This window comes from Amphiura filiformis, chromosome 4, assembly GCF_039555335.1.
Source record: "Amphiura filiformis chromosome 4, Afil_fr2py, whole genome shotgun sequence".
Lineage (NCBI taxonomy): Eukaryota > Metazoa > Echinodermata > Ophiuroidea > Amphilepidida > Amphiuridae > Amphiura > Amphiura filiformis.
This window is the reverse complement of record NC_092631.1, coordinates 12812119-12833730: the sequence shown is the minus strand read 5'-3', so window position 1 is coordinate 12833730 and position 21612 is coordinate 12812119. Positions and strand designations below refer to the sequence as shown.

The window sequence follows — 21612 nt, the reverse complement described above, 5'->3', positions numbered from 1 at the left end:
AACACCAAAAAAAAAAGTCTTTTTGGGAAAAAATCCATATCTTCAAAATGAAAGGTCAAAATTTTAAATTGATCGTCGGCTTTTCCTCCCAGCTACATACACTTTAAGAATATATCATTAGATTGATAAAATTTATTTCGAGGACTGTTATATATCAAAAATATCACATTTAATAATTTGTCATAAAATTTGTATTATATCGTGAATTTCAAAAAAAAAATTATTTGATATCAGAAAGACATTCTTCGTATTCAGAATGCAATTCGATATGTCTGATGTGCTCTCATGTCCCACAAAAATACTGTCGAAACGCTCAAAACGCTCATTCCAGATCCCTTAAGGGGTGTTTGTGGGGAAATTTTTTTTTAAATGGAGTTTGGGAGAAAACGGACAAAAATCAAGGGGTCTAATGGGACCGCACAAAATACACATCTTAGTATTTAATGTCCCTAGCCCCCTAGTGTTCCAAGTCTTACTGACTGATTCCCATTATGGCTGCACATCACAGTTGCTAAACTGGCTCCAAAAGAAACTTATAATATTTCATATTGTCATATCTCTACGTTAATGACATGTCAATATCCATACGATCGCCTTACTGACACAACTGAAAAATGCTGTATCACATGTAACAGCCTGTCATTTTGGCAACATATTTAATGCACGTGAAGAAGTCAAAAAAATTGAAATAAAGGTAATCTCACTAACCCAAACATCATGAACATAGACAGTGTCCACCGTGTTTGCCTATGTAGGAGTGTGTTTATGTTCGTTGGCACGAGTGTTATTGTTGTGAGGCAATCCTGAGACAGGAGAGTCCACCAATTGCACACATCCATTGGGTTGTGAATGTGGTCCAGGAAGCTGTTCCATGTCACTGCATGTTGCTGTTGTGTCAGTTAGGCAACTGCTTGGTCAGTGACATGTATTTAGAGTAGCATATTGAAGTAATCATGTGTGTAATTTTGGTTCATTTTGATGGATAGTATTTTAAGATATGACCTTGTGAAAAATTATAAGTTTCTTTTTGAGGCCAGTTTAGAATGACCCTTTATCATAACATGACCCTTTGTTAGGTGTATTTTTGAGCCCAGTTTAGTTTAGTGCCACCCCGGGAATCTGGTCAAAAGTGTGATAGCTGGATGATATCCCAGTCAGGTAGAAAAATCCAGAACACCGTCATGACCTTAGATCTATAATTCAAGAGTTGTCTCGTCTCACCTAATTACTGAAATGTTGATATTATTACATTATAAAGGAATAGAAGGTGTTATAAAGCAATTCTGTCGGAAGTCCCTTACGATACAGCCAGGATGCGTTGTTGAGTATGATACATCGCAGATGAAAATTACCCACGGGAATTGATGCTTGCTCTATGTACAGACTGCATCAAAAAGATTGGCACCCATTTTTTTTGGTTTATTGGACAAGCCTTTTTCTCCGATATACATCTAACTGAAATGCCCAGGATAGTAATGTTTATGGCCTTTTATAACATTCAACTAGATAAAAAAAAGGTAGCTCCTATGTTACATCTTGAAGTGGCAGTCTTGTCCATAATCGCTGGAAGCTGATGGGTAGCAATCATTTTGATACAGCCTGTACTTGTCGATGTAATAAAATGCTCAAACAAAATTTCAAAAAACCTTTTGATTAAAGGGCTTGCATAAAATATATCAAATGAATTATGTCTTTATAGAGTTTAATGTCATACTTTTCGAATAATGTTTTGAATAATCTCTACCTATAGAGTGGAGAACTCAAAATGCGACATCTGTCCAAACGGTAAAACCTGCCGCAAAGACGACGCACTACACGTTGGCCTTTAGTAATATTTGAAAGCAGCCAAGTTAGCTCAATCGTTAAGGCGTTCGACTATGGTGCGAGAGGTTGGGGGTTCGAACCCTGGCGGTGCCTAGTATGCTCTCGTGGAAAAATAGAATTAGCTTGAAATTCCTTGGACAAGGAACTTGCTGCTAATTGTCTCGTTGTAACCCGTACGAAACTCGGGGAGCTGATCCTGGTTGCGATGGTTAATTGTGGAATGTCTAGGGTGTGCGCTCTTGTAGCAGCAAAGTCCCTGATTTGTTGTTTAAAAATGGTTTATGGAATGATGTGAGGCCGTAGTGGTTAGCGACAACCTGTAAAGTGTGCTGAGGCTTGTGGATCAACGTCTAGGCGTTGTGCCTGTGCGTAGCGCACTATAAATCATTGCGCCTTTTTTTTTACCTTTAACATGACGTTTTACTATCAGGCCACGTGTCTTGTACTGGGATCTTTAAAAGGGTGGATGCGTGACATTTTTCTTGAAAAAAGGAAATGATAATGATATTTTCAAAATGAAGATGAATACTTGCACCTTTCATAGTTCATAGTCTTGTTTTAAAGCTTGGTTCTTTCTTTTGAATTTGACACCACAAACAGGTTTTTACATCGATTAATTAATTTTATAGTCCATTAAGCTAACGCACTTGCAGAGTCACGGATGTGAGGACACTATTGAAAAAGTTTATACTAATAGCATCGATAATGTATTATTGTTATTCTTTCTATTGTTCTTAAACCCGTTGGCGGCGGAAGTAGGGGAGGTGGACACACCCTCTATTTTTTCCATGGGGGACGTAAGAAAAACATACAGCAATAATTCTCCAGCCCAGCAAACACAAAAAATGTTATATTTTGGGATTTGGTTTAGATAAAAAACGTTTTAATAACTTTAAATGTCGGGTTTTATTAAGATCATAGAAACGTTTTAAAACGTTTTGTATGAAAACACACTACCATAATATTTTGACCTCAGATTTAACTATTGTAGCAACATGCTGCTTAGCAAATGATATAGACATGTTTTTATACAGTCCTGAAGCTTTTTATTCAATTGGTTCATTCCTGATTTTTAATTCATATACTTAAAGAATAAAAGCCCTTAGATAATAATAGAATGGCCCTTTGTTAGATGTATTTTCAATAACCTGTTTCTTTTTCTTCCAGAGATTTACTTTTTAGTCATGAAAATTATGATGTGTAGGTTGAACGGTTTTCGTAATAGACTTGGCAGGCAAGACCCACCCATTGGGCTATTCTAGAAATTAAAGGCACTCCCCCTAAAGAAGACATGGGATTCTTTCATCAAGACCCACCCATTGAGTGTCTCCATCAAACTAGTAGAAAGTGGTGTTAGAGGCTGGAATCAGTTAAACCTTTTCTCGTTACCCAACTAGTAGTAGAAAGTGGTGTTAGAGACTGGAATCAGTTAAACCTTTTCTCGTTACCCAACTAGTAGTAGAAAGTGGTGTTAGAGACTGGAATCAGTTAAACCTTTTCTCGTTACCCAACTAGTAGTAGAAAGTGGTGTTAGAGACTGGAATCAGTTAAACCTTTTCTCGTTACCCAACTAGTAGTAGAAAGTGGTGTTAGAGACTGGAATCAGTTAAACCTTTTCTCGTTACCCAACTAGTAGTAGAAAGTGGTGTTAGAGACTGGAATCAGTTAAACCTTTTCTCGTTACCCAACTAGTAGTAGAAAGTGGTGTTAGAGACTGGAATCAGTTAAACCTTTTCTCGTTACCCAACTAGTAGTAGAAAGTGGTGTTAGAGACTGGAATCAGTTAAACCTTTTCTCGTTACCCAACTAGTAGTAGAAAGTGGTGTTAGAGACTGGAATCAGTTAAACCTTTTCTCGTTACCCAACTAGTAGTAGAAAGTGGTGTTAGAGACTGGAATCAGTTAAACCTTTTCTCGTTACCCAAAAGGCTACAGCAAATATTGTACCGTCCAAAAAGGAATGTCAAGATGCAAGTCTTACGAAATGACATTTCCTGAAAGACGTAAAAGTTTGTCGAAATTGGCCTACTTGGGCCAGCTTGGCGTAGACCGGGGATGGAGGTAGTGCGAGCCGGGAGTGCGAGCCGTTAACCCTCTCCTATTACGGGTCGTTGTCGAGTTCCTACGGGAAGATCATTTAAAACAAACAAACAAACGTCCTGAAACTACATGTAGTAGAATGTCCTGAACATGTAGTTTGGGTACATTCTACACGTCAACAAGGAAACGATTTTACCTGCTTAAGATCCTGTAGGCATGACATGCCAGAAGATGAAACATGTAGTTCTTGTCACTCACGGAAATACTCTGACCAGTCGGAAAATTACCAGAGCAAACGAGCGAATATCATAAAATGGAAAATATGTGTCAAAATGTGCAAGTCAATTCAAGTTCTGGAGACTTTTTAGCTGAATGGAAAAGACTTGCACTTGTTTTAGATAGAGTCTTACTCGTAACATTTTTGATATTTGCTTTGATTACGACCCTTACATTCGCCATTCAATTATACGCAGAAGGAGTGTATGGGTGGCATCGCTAATAAACATCTCAAAAAAAGTAACTAACCCACTTAAATAATGGACATTATTCAAAAAGGGACAATGTATTACGAATCTGTAAAATGCGTTGGAAGCAGAATTTATTTCTGCGCATTTTGACACCTCATTTGATACGATAGCCCAGAAAACAATAAAACACCGGTCAAATTAATGTAGTAAGGTCCAGATTTAAAAGTTGCACTTACATAACAAATTTTTACAATACAAAAACACTCAGATATCATTACACAGATTTCCTTCCATTACACTGAATACAAAATCAATACAATTTACTGCAACTTTCAAATATTGGGTTACATTGATTTAAATGTACGCTGTTACGTCAATATTTAGTCAATTGCTGCAAATGAGGTGTCAAAATATGCAGAAATAAATTCTGCTTCCAACGCATTTTACAGATTTGTAATACAACCACCCGTTTTTGAATAATTGTCATTATTACTTAGGGGTTAGTTACTTTTTTTGAGATGTTTATAAAGGTTGCTATAGAATTGATAACTTCTGGGTAAACAAATATGTAAAGTTGATTAGAATAAGGTGGGGAAGAAGAAAGGCGCCCTGTCAAAACTAGCGGTTGGGATTGCTTTCTATTGTACGGAACACTATTAAACCAGTTCTGTCAGCGTATATTATATCGGCGGTCGACCGGTGGTTGGGTCATCATGCATGACGATATGCCGGGTCATGTAAGTTATGGTTAACTGCAGGGGTGTGTTTGTGAAAGGGTTACATGTAGGGTCATGTACATTACATGATGTGAAATGTAAGGTGTAGCTGCAGAGTGTATGCTTAGGGTAAGTTGTGCAAAAACTCGAATACTTTCACCCAAAACAGTACCGGTATATAATGAAAACTGTATAACTCGTGGTAATATTAACATATGCAACCTTTATTCGAACTAGTAAAATGTTGTCTAATTTCAAACTAGTGCAGTATTTTGACGCTATAAAGAATTTGTTTAGCAATAAAGATACGAGATTTCTGCGCATTTTCTTCTAGAAAATTCAATTGCTACTCAAGACACAATTAAATACTGTTATACACATAGCCTATAGAGTATCCCGGTAGAGTATACAAAGAGGTCGGCGTTACTTTCATAAAGCTCTGAGAGTTACGCATTTAGGCTGCCTGTTTTCTCTAGTTTTTCATGATGTACGACCCTTTATTAAAATTACAAGCAAAGGACCTTATTTAATGTTGGTAATAAATGTTTTGGCCACAGGTACATTGAAGGAAGATGGTCTGATTTCATCACACGCGGGCAGTTTCCACCCTGCTTGTAATGACTAAGGGTTGAAACAGTGGCGTAGCTGGGATTTTTTCCAGGGGGGGGGGGGCAAGCCTGTATGGGACGGGGGCCCAAATCCACCAAACAAACATTTTGCCGCCACTTCCTCAAAAAGGTTGACCCAATTTTTTTTCCGGTGGTTTGAAAAAGTGAAGAGCCAAAAAAAAAAAAGAAAAAAAAAGGAATACAAGGTATAGCGACTTCATTTTGATATAATATAGTCCCCTTTTTTCCATCTCTCTCACTCCTTTATTATTTTGCCCTGAGATAGGGGGCGGGCCCCAAATAGGCATTGCCAGCAGGGGCAATTGCCCCAGCCCCCTGCCCCCTGTCAGCTACGCCACTGCGGTTGAAATCAAAAATCGACCGGCGGTGGACCGCCGGTTCGGTCTGGTTACTATTGTTCTAAACAATGGAAACCGGACGGAAAAAATCAACCACCGGTCAAGTTTGATATCATCCGTATGCAATAGACAAGTTAGACCAAGTCTATACAACATTTAGACCTGATCTAACTATGGAGATTTGTCCTATGGATATGGAACTTTTTTGGTATTTACATACCTGATTCTATTATTGTAGATTCTGTGAATGGCAAATATATGTAGCCTAATAGTAATACTAGCCAGGGAATATTAGATGGACTTTGTTTGGCGTGGAGGAGGAAAAAAGAAGAGTGATAGTCTCTCTATGGCTAACCTCAATAGTTGGAACAGGTGTAACGTGTACATATACCCGGACAAAACATGGTCTTTCCACAGATCTAAATTCTCCATTCTGATGGAGAACACGTGGAATGGACTGTTGATCAGACCCTAAGTCGAATAGATGATTGCATACTATTAACTCATTTATAAGTTAAATATCTAAATTTAATTGTATACATATGATTATAAAGAACTTTATTATATATTTCATACATTTTAATTTTTTAAATGGCACGATTCAAAATATGAATATGAACAAAAAACCCTTTCCAGTTAGTTTAGTTGCTTATGATTATATACCACTAATAGGACTGTGCGACGCATGGAAATACGACAAGGAACTATTTGTTTGTGCGGCATCTAAAAAGACTGCTTTAAAATCACTGAAATTGACCAAGTTTTATAGCCAAAAAAGTACATTTTGGGTTTTGATGCTTCGAAATGGTATATTTTCTCTCATTATATGACATTTGTTGTAATTTTACTAAAATTCATCCGCACGGCATCGGTTTTACGTAAATATTTGTCCTACCTAATTGTAACTTTCAGCTTTGAGGGCGCACTGCCATTTTAAGGTGTTTCCGGTGTTAAAACAAGAAAAGTCTCAGGTCAACCTATGTTGAGCATTTGATCATTTGGCATCTAAATCATCTGTGAGAGTTCTGAATGAAGAAATTTCGCCCGAAATTAGCCATTTCCCCATTGAAAACCATGTAATAAATAATTAGTGGAATTGAACCTTATTGCAAATATTTCATGTTAAGTAACTGAGGCATTCTAGAAGTAGTCAGTCATGGTAATGATGGTTATCAAGCCATTGCTGCAACAATCGTTCAAATTCAGCTGAAACGTTGCTGGGCTTGTCCAACATATCATAATAGCCAACGTGCTAGAGAACTTTTAGAGGTTTCTTGTTTTGAGATTAAGATATCCGTGCCCAGTGAAAGAGGATGCGGTAAATTTAGGCTCCATAGAGGCCAAAATCTGAAAATGCTACGATTTTAATCAATATGGTCTTGTGTTGATAGTGGTCGGTATGGTTCATTGGGTCTGCCTTTAAGTACAAAGCATTCTAGACATTGAAACCGTTTTCTATTTGGTTTATTTTGAATTAAAATCGGAGCATTTTCCAGCTTAGAATATAAAATATCATTTAAACTGTGGGTAATTTTAAACATATTTTCGTCTATTATATTGGAGCAAATTGAAATTCACAAGATGAATCGTGCCATTTACGAAAGATTTGCCAACATATTATGGTTATTCTAGAAATACAATGGGAATGCTTTCAAACACTTAGAATGGATGATAAAGACTTACAACTAAAAAAGAAACAAAACCAAAATCAAATATTTTGAACTGATCCAACGCAAGATATTAAAGCAATTATTTTTTGCCGAACATGTCGTTGATACCCCCAATAAGACCTGCGCCGTTGTTATATCCTGCATCACCAGTCTGGGCTTCCTCATCCTCCACACAAGCTGGAAATAAACAAGAAATAGTCCATTATGTATTAAGGGATGGGGTATGAGCGTTTGGACAGTATTTATTGTGGGACATTAGAGCACATCAGACATATCGAATTGCATTCTGAATACGAAGAATGTCCTTCTGATATCAAATAATTTTGATTTTTGAAATTCGCAATGTAATACACATTTTATGGCAAATCATTAAAATTGATATTTTTGATATTTAACAATACTCGAAGTAAACTTTATAAATCTGATGATATGTACTTAAAGTGTATGTAGGTGGGATGAAAAGCCGACGATCAATTGAAAATTTTGACCTTTCGTATTGAAGATATGGATTTTTTCCCAAAACACAAAAAAAATTAGGTCTTTTTGGGAAAAAAATCCATATCTTCAATATGAAACGTTAAAATTTTCAATTGATCGTCGGCTTTTCCTCCCAGCTACATACACATTAAGAATATATCATTAAATTTATCAAATTTACTTCGAGGACGGTTATATATCAAAAATGTGAAAAATATCAACTTTTAATAATTTGACATTAAATTTGTATTATACCATGAATTTCAAAAATGAAAATTATTTGATATCAGAAAGACATTCTTCGTATTCAGAATGCAATTCGATATGTCTGATGTGCTCTCATGTCCCACAAAAATGCTGTCGAAACGCCCAAAACGCTCATTCCATCCAGATCCCTTAATATAGCAGATAAATTGAGCCGTCTATCGGTAGTACCACAATAGATTTCGCGCGGGACATTTGATTGCTACACAATCAATTCATGTTTTATGAAATCATGACGATTAGGCCTATACACTAAGCCAAAAAAGAAACTGATAATTTTTCACAAGGTCATATCGTAAAATCCTGTCCAATAACCAAAATTACACACAGATTACTTCAATACTCTACTCTTAACTCATGTCAGTAACCAAGCAGTTGTCCAACTGACACAATATCAAAATGCACTGACACGGAACAGCTTCCTGGACCACATTCACAGTCCAATAATTGGCACATGATGGTCCTTGCACAAATGTTAATTTCCAAAGAATAAGTGGAAACTATCATCTGAACTCCTGACTATGGGATACGCAGGAACACCTCAGCATGCCGACTGGCTACTGACCACATTTTGGCTATAAGAAGTGTAAAGTTTTACGAGGAATGTGTCCTTTTACATTATATTCAATAATTAAACTATATAAGATATCTTAATCAGCACTTTTGTGTGGCCGGAGCTGACAGTTTGAAAATTGTAGGAGATGCTTATTCGATCGGCGTTGTACGTGTGTTTTTTTTTTTTGCAATTACAGATGTTAAACGCAGTCAAGGTGGAAGCACGAAAATGAAACAATCTTTGCCATAAAATGCCCATTAATATACAAATCACTCGCTGAACTATCCCATCATAACCCATAACGTAATGTAGGCATATCTAATTGATTGTTTCTTCCAACTCTTATCTTTTCAATTCCAATTACACTTCATTAACTTCTCTGGACCTCTGGATTTATTGTAATAGGTATTATCATTTTAGTTTGAAAAATCAATATACATGGCTATTAGTGTTGGTTTATATGCCCATCCAGTGAACCCTGGTCTAAATCCAATCCAGGACAATATGCATGAGGTATCACTGGCATTGGAACATGTAATCTGTTACACGTACCTGTTCCTTTCAACGTAACCTTGCATTCCTTTTCTGCGAAGAAGTCAGCCAAAAATTTACGGTCATGGAAGTCCGGATGGACTGGACATGCGCCGCCGAGATCCAACAGATTTACGGTTGTACCATGGTCAGTCCTGTTGAAAGTTTTAAACAAAAGTCGATTGTTGTAAATGGATTAAGCAACCTTCTCCACGGCGGTGTCGACTCCAGACCAGTCTGACTCCAGACAGAGAGTACCAAATTAAGAGAGGCGCTACTTTGATCTCAAAAGTAAGGACAGTGTGAGTTCGAGACCTTGTGTAAGAGTATGGACAGTGTATAAAGAGTCTGTCCGTCATGCCAAAAGGTCACTCTGAATAGGTAATGATATTAATGAGCTATATTGTGACTTAGGCCACACCACAAAAAGGCGGCGTCATGACTTATCCTATGAGCAGAATGATGCACAGCGATGTATGGTTCATTGGGGTGGAGCCATTATGCACATAATAATTAGGCTGTTGTTATGCAGATATCGTGTTCTGCGAGCGGTACAAAAAGGCGACTGTTAGGCCTGATTACCTAGAGGGCAGCCTGTTTATACACAGTTCACTGTTCGTCACTTAAACAGATACGGAAACAGACATGACCCATGGTACAAAACAGGGTCATAATATTAATAATGACACCACGGTGTGTCCTCCGAATCGATATAGGCAGTTTGTACAGAGTACCGCTACACACCGACAACACCTGGTAAATAATTATATTGTACTGGCAGGAAACTAAACCAATGCACGTGTATCTGATATCACACCGCTAATTGCTATTTACAAGATAGAGCTGACATTTCAATTTTCACCTAATCAATGATAACTACCCTATTGTTAGTAACGACCAAACAGAATAAAAATCCTATTGTTATTTGGACAATAAAATAAGCAGTGTTTTACTCTCTCTACAGAATTCCTGAAAGATTAGACCACATGGTTGCAAGAGATTGAAGTGAGCGCATGCGCTCTTGTCCGTTCTAAGGAATTGGTAGGGAATTGGGCTAGCCGAGTTTTGCATGGCGTAGGATGCTTATCTGTTATTTGGAATTCAACTTATTGTAAAGCTTGTACTTGAATATGTGTTGAAAGAATTATGATAAGCTTGAATCTGCGTATTGAAAACCATGCCTGCGTATTGAAATCAAAAACTGACTAAAATTCGGGTTTTTTTTTTCTGAAGTCGTTGCTATGCGTAGCCACCTATATCGTATTTTCTTACAATTATATACTTAGACTGGCTGAGTCCTTCGGCCATTCTCTCGAAAGTATTAAACATGGCGGAACAAAATGGTCATGCGTGGTTTTGAAGAACTAGTGGACTCGCCCTACTACCATGGCGATTTCTGCCATGAAGATATCGGGGTGATGTCGCTATGCGCTAGCCTGCTGCAGACGACAAGTTTCAAATGTGCACATTTTGTGACCATATTTGGAATCAGCATTAAAAATGCATTGAAGTGAGCATAAACAAGTCTAGGCTGTTCAGTGGTGCTTAAGATAAGCTCTTGCTATTTTGAGAAAGTATCTCAAAACTTGGACTTTTTTGTTGAAGCCTTTGTTGCATCATCATTGACGACGAGGTTGACTTTTCCGTGCGCAATACAGAGTGGATGCGGTTAATGTTCAGCGTATTTTTTACGCACGTGGGTCCTGGGCTATGTTTCTCTACCGGAAGTCAGTTTGTACCTAAATTCCTGCCTTCCTTCAATGTAATATGCGTATTACAAAACAAGAGATACTAAAGAGATTGTGATTTTCAAACGTAGCATCGAACGTACGTGGAATCTATTCAATATTCCGTCACAGAGGAGTGGTTTTGAATAGATTCCTCGTACGTTCGATACGTACGTACGTTTGGAAATCGCTATCTCTCTACTACTTGTCTACTATTTTACTTCAAGAGGAAAAACTCAGGATCTCGTTAATATTAGATTTATTATTTACTAGCGGGACACCTAGCTGAGTAAATGGGAGCATTTGGTTACACTCAGATGAGCGCAAGTAGTTTTTGTTCTTACCCATCTTCTTTGTAAACCTTGCACCTCATTTTGGATGTGTCATGACCATGTATCTGCCCGACAAATCTGGGATGGTCACTTTCAAGATCTTCAGCAAATTTGGGGAAAGTGCAACACTTACTAATCTCTGGTTCAGCATAAGCACTACAGAATTAGAAAATAAACATTATAAATCAGAATTAGAAAATAAATATTATAAATCACTACAAAATTTACGAGTAGATAAAATGAATTAAAGTTTAAACTTCAACACTACACTATTTTGCGCTCACATGGAATGTTTTCACTAGTCCGACTAGCGTCTTCAGCAGATGGTGATGCTGTGATGATATCATATGACGTCATCAGTGAGAAATATCCCGATTGTAGACAAGATATCATCACAGCATCACCATATGCTGAAGACACAAGTCGGACTAGTGAAAACGTTCCAGGTGAGCGCAAAATAGTGTAGTGTTGAAGTTAAAACTTTAATTCACTACAAAATTAACTGATAATTTTTAATATTTAAATAATAATTATATTAGTGGGTCACGTGACACATTTGACCCACTAAATGAGTTGGTTGGCTCACTTTATGTGTCATTTGACTCACAAAATAGTAAAGAAGCTTAAAGAGGGTCACTAGGCGGACAAAAATAAATACAAACGTAATTGAGTCACATGACCCACATAAGTTTTCTTATGTGGGTCAGCATTTCCGCCAAAATGTCCCATCTTTTCACATTACGTGATCCTCCGCTATTTTTGTTTTGCGTGTTTGGTCATCTTGAATGCAGTCGCGGTGATTGTAGACACCAGAATTTATATTTATTCAATCACTGGCATGTTTAATGACATCTGACCCTATTACCGCAGTAAACTATGCTGTATCTTTGTAAGCTTACAGTAAGCTTAACTCGGTTTCCACTTGAGGAAGCGTACTGATATTAGTGGTTCAGCTGGACTGAACATAAAGCTCTATCTTGCTGATCTATATTGAACACCCACAAGTGAGAACATTCTTGAAGAAAATTATGATATTGATGTCCGTAATCACACACACACACCCTGCAGCCAATTAAGCACACAAAACACAATGGTGCCTGGTGGGAAATTTAGCCTCGCTGTCAAATTCGGACTGGACCCATTTGCTAAAACGAAGAAAATTGCCATATATTTCATTCTAGCACCTATTATATAATGCGTGTAGCTCGCCGATGTACAAACAAGACGTAAGACGAATAAGACGAACAGCGATATGCACACAGTTATACGTCACTGATTCAATGATACGCGATGTGTTTAGCCATCACTTGATCGGTGAACCGTAATTAAAGTTCTTAAAAGGCTTATACTTTCATGTGGTATTTTGGTACACCACTGGGCATTACAATCATGCAAAAATTCGAGAAATAAATGAGGGCGTCGCTGTGGAGCAAATCTCACATTATAGCTTTTTAAAAGTGTTATGTTGCGGTGAGTAACCTGATCTCGTCGCGTAAGCCGCAAGGTGAAACACTTATCTGTTTTTGGTAGTCTTATTCAAAGTAGAGAGATTGTGATTTCCAAACGTAGCATCGAATGTACGTGGGATCTATTCAAAATCCCGTCGCAGTAGAGCGGTTTTGAATAGATTCCACGTACGTTCGATACGTACGTTTGGAAATCGCAATCTCTATTATCTTACCTCATAAGCCGTATACACACCGTGCAGCCGGTATCACGGTGGTACTCACATACCAGGTTCCCTACCTCGGGAGTAGGAGGCTTGATATTAGTGCAGGTGTCTGCGCCGCAAGAACAAACATGCCTGTGGAAAGAACAAAGGATTTGAACTTTTACGTTTAGAGTAGAATCCTAGAATAAGAAAATGTTAATGATAATATTTCCTAAATGTCTTCCAAACCTTACGATTTAAAGGAATTGGCAATAATGCTCAATACGCAATCCAGAACAAATAATGCAATTTCAAAGCTATAGGTAGGGCTGTTGTTGAGTAGAATTTTCATTGTCGACAATCATCAAATATCAAGATCCGACGTCGACAAGTTGTCGACCCGTGTTGTCGACAAAGCAATACCTCAATAAAATATTACTTATTGCTTATAAGCATCAGAATACTGGGATTGTGATGGAAAGATAATGCACTATATTCACTACTTACGAATAAAAATAGAAGACTGATGCAGTTAATTCATGGTAAATAATGGCGATGTTAAGCTTATCTGTAATATTCTTCAATGACTAGATTTTGTCGACACTTGGTCCATTCTTGTCGACAATCAGGAAACTTGCTTTGTAGAAAGCTAGCAGACGTTGAATTTACATCAATCACCTACCCCACTCAAGTGTAAATGTTTTCTCCATAGTCTTATGATTTCACAATATACTTACGTGTCGTGTTGTATTGACGGGAAACCATGTCCTCCTTGCGTTGGTACGTGACCTTGACCACCGTGTCCGCCCTGACCTCTCCCTCCGTAACCTCCTTGCTTTGATTGTTGACCTTTGCGACCGTCTCCTTTCTGCTTCATTGGGTGACCCTTTATGACATTTCCTCTCTGTCCCGGGTGAAACCCATGTCCATCGTACACGAATTCATCCTGTACGGGTGGGTGACCTTGTCCGCGTTGTCCTGTCTGCATTTTCTGGTGAACTTGTGGGCCACTCCATGGTTTGTGCTCTCCTTGAGTCGGGTTTTTCTTGCCGCCTGCATGTCCGCCTTGGAAAGCTGGGCGAAGTTTTTTCAACTTCATTGGTTCTTTCATTAACTTAAGTTTGGCGTCCATTATACCTGCACCGATTCCTTTAATCTTTCCTGTGAGCGGTGAGTGAAGTTGTCCACCGTGTTTCCCGTCCATTGGTAGTTGACCATTCCCGTCATTCTGCTTTGGTGGATAACCTTGTCTACCGCGTACTTTCTGCTTTGGTGGGTGACTTTGTCTGCCTTGTCCTCCCTGCTTAGGATACCCATATTCACCATACCCGTATCCATCCTTTGCAAGTGGATGACCCTGTCCTCCTTGTCCTTTTTGCATTGGTGGATGAACTCGCACGCCGTCCCATGGTTTTTGTTGTCCTCCTTGCTTCGGTCCACTTGGATGTTCTCTTCTAAACTTCAATGGCTCTTTTGTGATCTTACGTTTGTCACCTTTCTGTTTTCCTTGTTTAGTCTTTTCTGCGAATGGTCCAGCAGAAACAAAGACATCGAAGACACATAGCCCGATAACAGCAAGAAGTAGCAGCTTAACAGCCAACTTCATTTTGATGGTAGCAGTTGTCCTCAAATTTATTCAAATTACTTTAAGAATAATTTCTTGTTCAGTAACAAAAAGCTACTGGTGCACTGAAATGCTTGATGACGACTAAAGTAATAATTGTTTTCACTATAAGTTTATGGACAAAACAAAGATCCACTAATGAGACAATTTGTATTTAAATAATTATCGAGAGCAAGTGAACCAAAATGATACGTCCAATAAACGTGGAGGTTTGGATACGTTTTAATAAACAAAATTTCGTCAGGTTTGTCAATGTAAAACAACGTGATATCAGTAAACAATGATCCTAATTGGCAATCTTGATCTGACAACCTTTAATTTGAGTTAATGGTACATGTATAAGTGATTTGTTTTGAAACAATAATAATTATGATAATTATTGAGTGTGTCCTATTATGAAGACTATATTTCATAACTGAAGGGAAAGATAATATTATGATTAAAATTTATTTGGCATGTTACAGTATAAAAGAAGCAACAAACACAAAAAATAAACAAAAAACAACTAAACTCACCCTGCACCCCCACATGGGATGTGTACGTGTGGGTGGGTGGGTGTTTGTGTGGAATGTAAAAGGCTGTGCTATCCGCACAATGTAATAGTCCAATAAATTCCCATAACAATTGTGCAAATCATGTTAAATTCGCCATATTTGGCAGAGATACAGTACTTATAGCGCTTATCAATATTAACTTTTACACAGAGGTCAAGTTCAAAATTGCTCGGTCTTTGTTTAAAACACAAGCAATGTGTTCCACTAGTCATAAGGATTCAGAAAAAATATAGTTTGACCCATCTACGACGAACGGTTTTGGAGTTATGAGTTAATTTTGGCACCGCATGGAGCAAAATTGATAAAAAATCGTTGAAAATAATCCCAAATTAATATTGGCCTGTAGGATGTTTCGTTTCCCCAGTAACACATCAAAATCGACAATATACCTTATTGAGTCGCATTGATGAGGTCTATATTGAATCAATTTGACCGTGACAAATTTTTGTGTTACCTGGATAAAAAAACCGCCCAAGATAGTTAAAACTATCCTTTTTCTGATTTCTTGCAACAAGACAAATAATTTTAGACCAGTTTCATCAAAATCAGAGGGCAAAATTGGGCCTAGGACGTCACAATGTTACTCTTTTGCCCATAACTCCATGACCGTTAATCATAGATAGATTTCTGACTCCTTATTACCAGAGGATTACGACGGTGTACGTTTTGAACAGGTCTGAGTAGTTTTGAACTTGACCTTCTGTGCAAAGTTCAATGACCTTTTTCTACTATAGAATGAGGGTACTGTTAAATTGTCTCCACAGCCTAGATTAATTAGCACTAAAGTACTATTCATCTGCCAAATATGACAACTTTAACATGATTTGCACGATTGTAGTGCATGTAAACTGAAATCAATTGCACTATGTGAGTAGGCCCTATAACGTTAATTGTGAGGTTATTTCATTTGTGACATCGACATGATAATGTCGATTTTCCTGATTCAGAAATGCCTTTTGAGGAAGAATTTGAGTACACTTCAGGGTAAGTGCCGACACATTCCAACCGAGGACGTCATTGGTTGCCAGAACCAACCACTAGGCATAGCTATAGGCATATAAGCACTAAGCAGGTAAAAAGCAATTAAAGACTATGACTGACCGCGTTTGCCGTCAGTGGCGTAGCTGGGAATTTTCCAGGGTGTTCAATGTCCAATTTCAGACAACTTTAGCCCAACATGAAGGTAAATTTTTACGTGAAGGCCAATATTTCGGTCCAAAACATGGTGTTTTGGGGAACATACATTAGGCAATTTTAGGGGCCTGGGCCCGAGACCCATCTGGTCTAATGGTAAATCAGGCCCTAAGTTTGAAATAGCTCAATGGTAAATGACCACATCGGCCAATTTTGTGTCGAAACTGACAATTTTCGGTTGGGGCATGCAATACAAGAAACATGTCGTACACAGCCTTCTTGACCACCTTTTCGACTTTTCTTTTGGGGTTGGCCCTTTTATTGTTTTATTTTTATTAGTCAATATACTGCTCCTATAGGTGCTTTTGTGCAGTTAGCATTTCAAAAGCTTTCTATTTCTTTGTCTTCAAGAAGTCAAGTATATTGTCGAGTAAATTGAAGCTTATTGATAATAATCGTATGGAACTACATATCGTATAGGGATTCCCTCTTTCTCTTTCTCGTTTGCCGGTGAGCATAGAGCTTAGATCCAGAAGTATAGATATGTTCACTTGTTTTCTCAATTACATGTTACTCATTCCGGTAACAAATGGACGGTTAATTATGCCCTCCATAAGAAAATGTAAGTGACTTTGGGGTATCACTTGCGTCTAACTAACTGTTCAAGTGACCATACATATACCCCCCAAAGGCACTTGCATCTATTATGGAGGGCAGAAATAACCGTGCATTTGTTGCCGAAATGAGTAACATGTAGGCCTAATTGAGAAAAAAATGGACATAGCTACTTCTGGCTCTAAGCCCTCGATAAGTAGAGGCGGGGGTGTCTGTGCAGGCAAATGACACGACTTCCCTGGTATATGTAAGTCAAAGTGTGGGGTGGATGGGGGTGCGTTAGCTCGCAAGTGTGCGAACGTGTTTGATATTTAAAATTCCTCTGCATGAAAAACATCATATTAATATACTATTTTTGTCTCTATACAAAACGTAATTTCAAGCATTTTAAATCAAACACATTTCTATAGTATGCACGCACCCTTAAGGCGAGAATTGTTGTGACGCAAATCAATTTGACCACGCTTAATTTGACGCAGGTAATGATGAGGCGCCCTGCGTGGCTTGGCGCATTGTTCTTTTACACTTGATTAATATCAAAATATACAGATTTTCAAACAAAACATCATTAATTTTGTCCTATTTACACGTGATTGAAAGTGCTGCAATCCATGAAATCACAAATGAAAAATAACTCATTTTTATGTGAAAATATTTAAGAGTTACATTTTTGAAAATTTGTATTGTGAAAAGTTTATGAATTAGTTCAACAATATTTTAATTATGTGCATATAAGAAATATGGTTTTGAAATATGTCACGTATCTTAATACTAATTATAGAGAGTTTGTCCGTCTGTCCGCGCGCTATCGCGTGCTCGCGGAGCTATCGCGTGCTCGCGTGCGCGCGGAGCTATCGCGTGCTCGCAGAGCGAAATCGCGGAGTATCAACGGGCGTGAACGCGGAGTATCAACGGGCGTGTACGCGGAGTACCAACGCGTCGCGACGGGCGCAGTGCGGGCATCGGAAAGCATTACAGAGTGCATGTGACTAGCAGACGCATCTCATAGGACCAATAGTCCTATTTTCAACATATATTTAAATACTGAACGCGTGCATAAGCCTCTTTCATGTATTTCAGCAGGACATAACCCATTATATTAGGCCTTATTGCGTGCACATATCTCACGATTGATTTCATTACTTTAGTAACGGCCTACATCCAGATACCGGGAGCAGCAGGACACTCAGGGCTTGGAAGAGGCGAACGATGGGTTTTTAATGGATACCAAAGTAAGCGTCACAGCTACAAAACAGTTGGGTCTTGATCACTGAGTGAAGTAAGCCTATATCATAGAAGTTTAAAAGGTCATGCAGGGCAGGTATATGCATGATGCAGTCATGGTCCATGGCAAAGGCGATTCGACCTTTGTGGCATTAAACCCAGTTAACAGGAAATTAATCCAGTAAATCGATTCAGTAAAGCAAATAAGCTCATGCATTCGATCACTAACGGCAACAAGCTTCGGTCGATTACCCCAGCTGCAGCGTGTGTAAACTCTAATTTGCATAGAGGCTGTACGTGAAATTATTGATTGGCTCCAAACAAAGGATTTGAACCGGTGCACGTAATCATGGCGCAGTGCAGTCCATTCAATCAAATGTTGTCATCAACCTATTTGATCGCAGTGCATTGTTATGTGTGTGAGACGAACTGTCGCGGTTGATTGCAATCAAACAAACAATGTCTTATGTATTACTTTGTTCCGTGATGAAAATCGTGATGTTTTATTCAATCACTCTTGAAAAATGTATTTCCTTTGTAGGCCTATTACTTTGTTTTGTGATGAAAATCGTGATGTTTTATTTCATCACGCTCTAAACAAAAATTATAGTTACATGCATTTCAAGAAAAAAATCTTATTAAAACGGTAGGCCCTATGTTGTTTAGAAAAAATGTAGAAAGTGATGATGATGATGATGTCGATGATGATGATGATGATGATGATGATGATGATGATGATGATGATGATGATGTCTCCAAAAGTATCCCGGTTTGTTTTTCTTTCCCTAAATCGTGCGTATCTATTAATAAGGCACTTCAATAATCAATAATCAGTCACGTGACGGCCTCCACTAACTAGCTACTAACTTGGGTTTATGGGCGCTGATATTTCATGTTCACTGTCACTTATTTATCAGAAAAGTGCGACCATTTGTCAATCACCTACAGTACCCAATTTCGGCATACTATATCAGAAACTCATCATGATGATTGCCAGAGAATAGTTAAAATGTAGCTTGTACCGTTTTTTGTGGCATCCTTCAGAAGTGAGCGGTCCGATACCAATATTTTCGGTCAAATCTCCATTCAATTAACACGGGGAGTTGGCTAGCTATGCCTTGCCCTCACTCATATTTTACAAAAGTGCGACTATTTCTGAACATCTAACCTAGCTGTAATTTTAGGTCATGTTAGAGAAATATATTTGCTAGAAGTTTGGAGAATACCTAACATATTGACTGGTTATTTTTCACACAGTGATGTTAACTAGCCAAGTGCCCATTCTTCCAACGTAGATCATTTGTAGGGGTCACGCGTCAATGGTGAGAGCACTGTGTATTGTGTATAGGAAAACGGACAGTAACTGCAGTATGGGTTAACGGCCATTAGAGATAGGCCTATAAGAGAACCACTCAACCCGAGAACCGCGAAATCTAGTACGCTCTAATTTCACACTTTTCATTTTTCTGAATTCGTTTTGATGAGATATATTGTTCATTTTAGTTATATTATCATGGACCCCGGAGGTCTTCTTCGTGGATTTATTAATTAAAACCTTAATATACGATTTCGGTCAAATTTTAATTTGGTCATTCTTTGCGAAAAATTAGATAAAGTCATGGAAACAAGTTTGGAATACTTTTTGTATGCATTTGGGGGAGGGGGGGGGGGAGACACTCCGATATTTTGACAGTGATTAAGGGATCTTGAATGAGCGTTTTGAGCGTCTCGACAGTATTTTTGTGGGACATGAGAGCAAATCAGACATATCGAATTGCATTCTGAATACGAAGAATGTCTTTCTGAAATCAAATACTTTGCATTTTTTTGAAATTCACGATATAATACAAATTTTATGACAAATTATAAACATTTGATATTTTTCACATTTTTGATATATAACATTCCTCGAAGTAAAGTTTATAAATCTAATGATATATTCTTAAAGTGTACACTAGAAAAAAAAGTGATTCAATCATGAACAAGATGAACAGTGCAGGAAATCGATATCCTGCACTGTTCATATTGTTCATGATTGAATCACTTTTTTTTCTGCGAAAGTGCATCTTACAGAAACTTTGTAACTGGTGTTGATTTTAGCAATTGTGTTTATTCTGAAAATGAAGTTGTATTTCAGTTGGTTTGGGACTATGATAACTTATTCATTGCCAATGATCTAGGAAATCTCTATTTTGAACTTTGATTTGCTTATTTTCGCACCTAAATAAAATAAATCATCCCAGCAACGTTTTACAGAAAAGGTTTAAATGTCGGCTTATATAAAGGGCATAAAAACATTTAAATACCATTCATAAAACATTTTTGAAAACGTGATGCAAAACATTCAACTGTTGACAAAATATTTTGCAAAATATTTACCCAAAATATGTTATACTAATGTTTTAAAAACGTATTCATAATCTTTATATAACCCGACATTTTGCGTTTGCTGGGATGTTGCTGAGCAGTCATTGTACTGTTTTTTCCTACAAATTTACAACTAGTCAATCGTAATTGTTTCTGTTAGTTTATTGTGTCAATTTTTCTGAGTCTAATAAAATCATGAAAAAAATGATGCTTTACACAGAAGTTTGCTTTCAATTTCATTTTACAATATATTTTTAATCATTATTAGCATTTCGATTAATAATCCAGAAGTAAGACTAAACTCGTACTTGTTTCCTGGAAAGTGTACCACAGGCCACAGTTTAAGATGCCGCAGATGCAGTTCAATTACGTCATAATTTATATATAAATATGAACTGTCTCAAAATTTGGTTAAAAAGTATAGGTTTGATGTGAAAATATTGCAATATTTGTTATTGATTTTATCTCTCTTATAAACTTTTTTTTGAAATTTTTTTAAACGCATTTTGGGCATATTTTTTGTTCTGAATTGCTCAAATTAAGATCGAAATGTGCTAAAATTGCTCCTATAAAATGCGTTTAATCTACAGTGAACAAATTTTGTTTAGCCTTGCATCTTGATTTAATATCACTAAAAAATTATGATAACATTTGATAATAAATAAGTACTAGTAATAGTATCTTGTAATGTTTAAATGTCACTCATATTATTGAAATTTAAAAGTTTGGATCAGAATCCGGGGATCAGAGTGCTTGATATCCTCTTCGTCTTGAACGACGACTTTTTGAAACACTCTGCGGTTTCACTCTCTTAGTATTCAAAGCGGATCAGATAGGCCTACTTTTCCTCCAACATCTCCTCTCATCGATGCA

General features: G+C 37.5%; 1 protein-coding gene across 1 annotated transcript; it reads right to left on the bottom strand.

Moving 5' to 3' along the window:
* Positions 1 to 5249: 5249 nt before the first annotated feature.
* On the bottom strand, positions 5250 to 14933 carry LOC140150561 (uncharacterized). The gene is made up of 5 exons (XM_072172595.1): positions 13959 to 14933; positions 13252 to 13374; positions 11583 to 11726; positions 9533 to 9666; positions 5250 to 7860 (listed from the first exon to the last, which is right to left on the bottom strand). The coding sequence occupies exons 1-5, from the start codon at positions 14825 to 14827 to the stop codon at positions 7763 to 7765; spliced, it is 1368 nt and encodes a 455-aa protein (XP_072028696.1). The 5' UTR covers positions 14828 to 14933; the 3' UTR covers positions 5250 to 7762.
* Positions 14934 to 21612: the final 6679 nt, after the last annotated feature.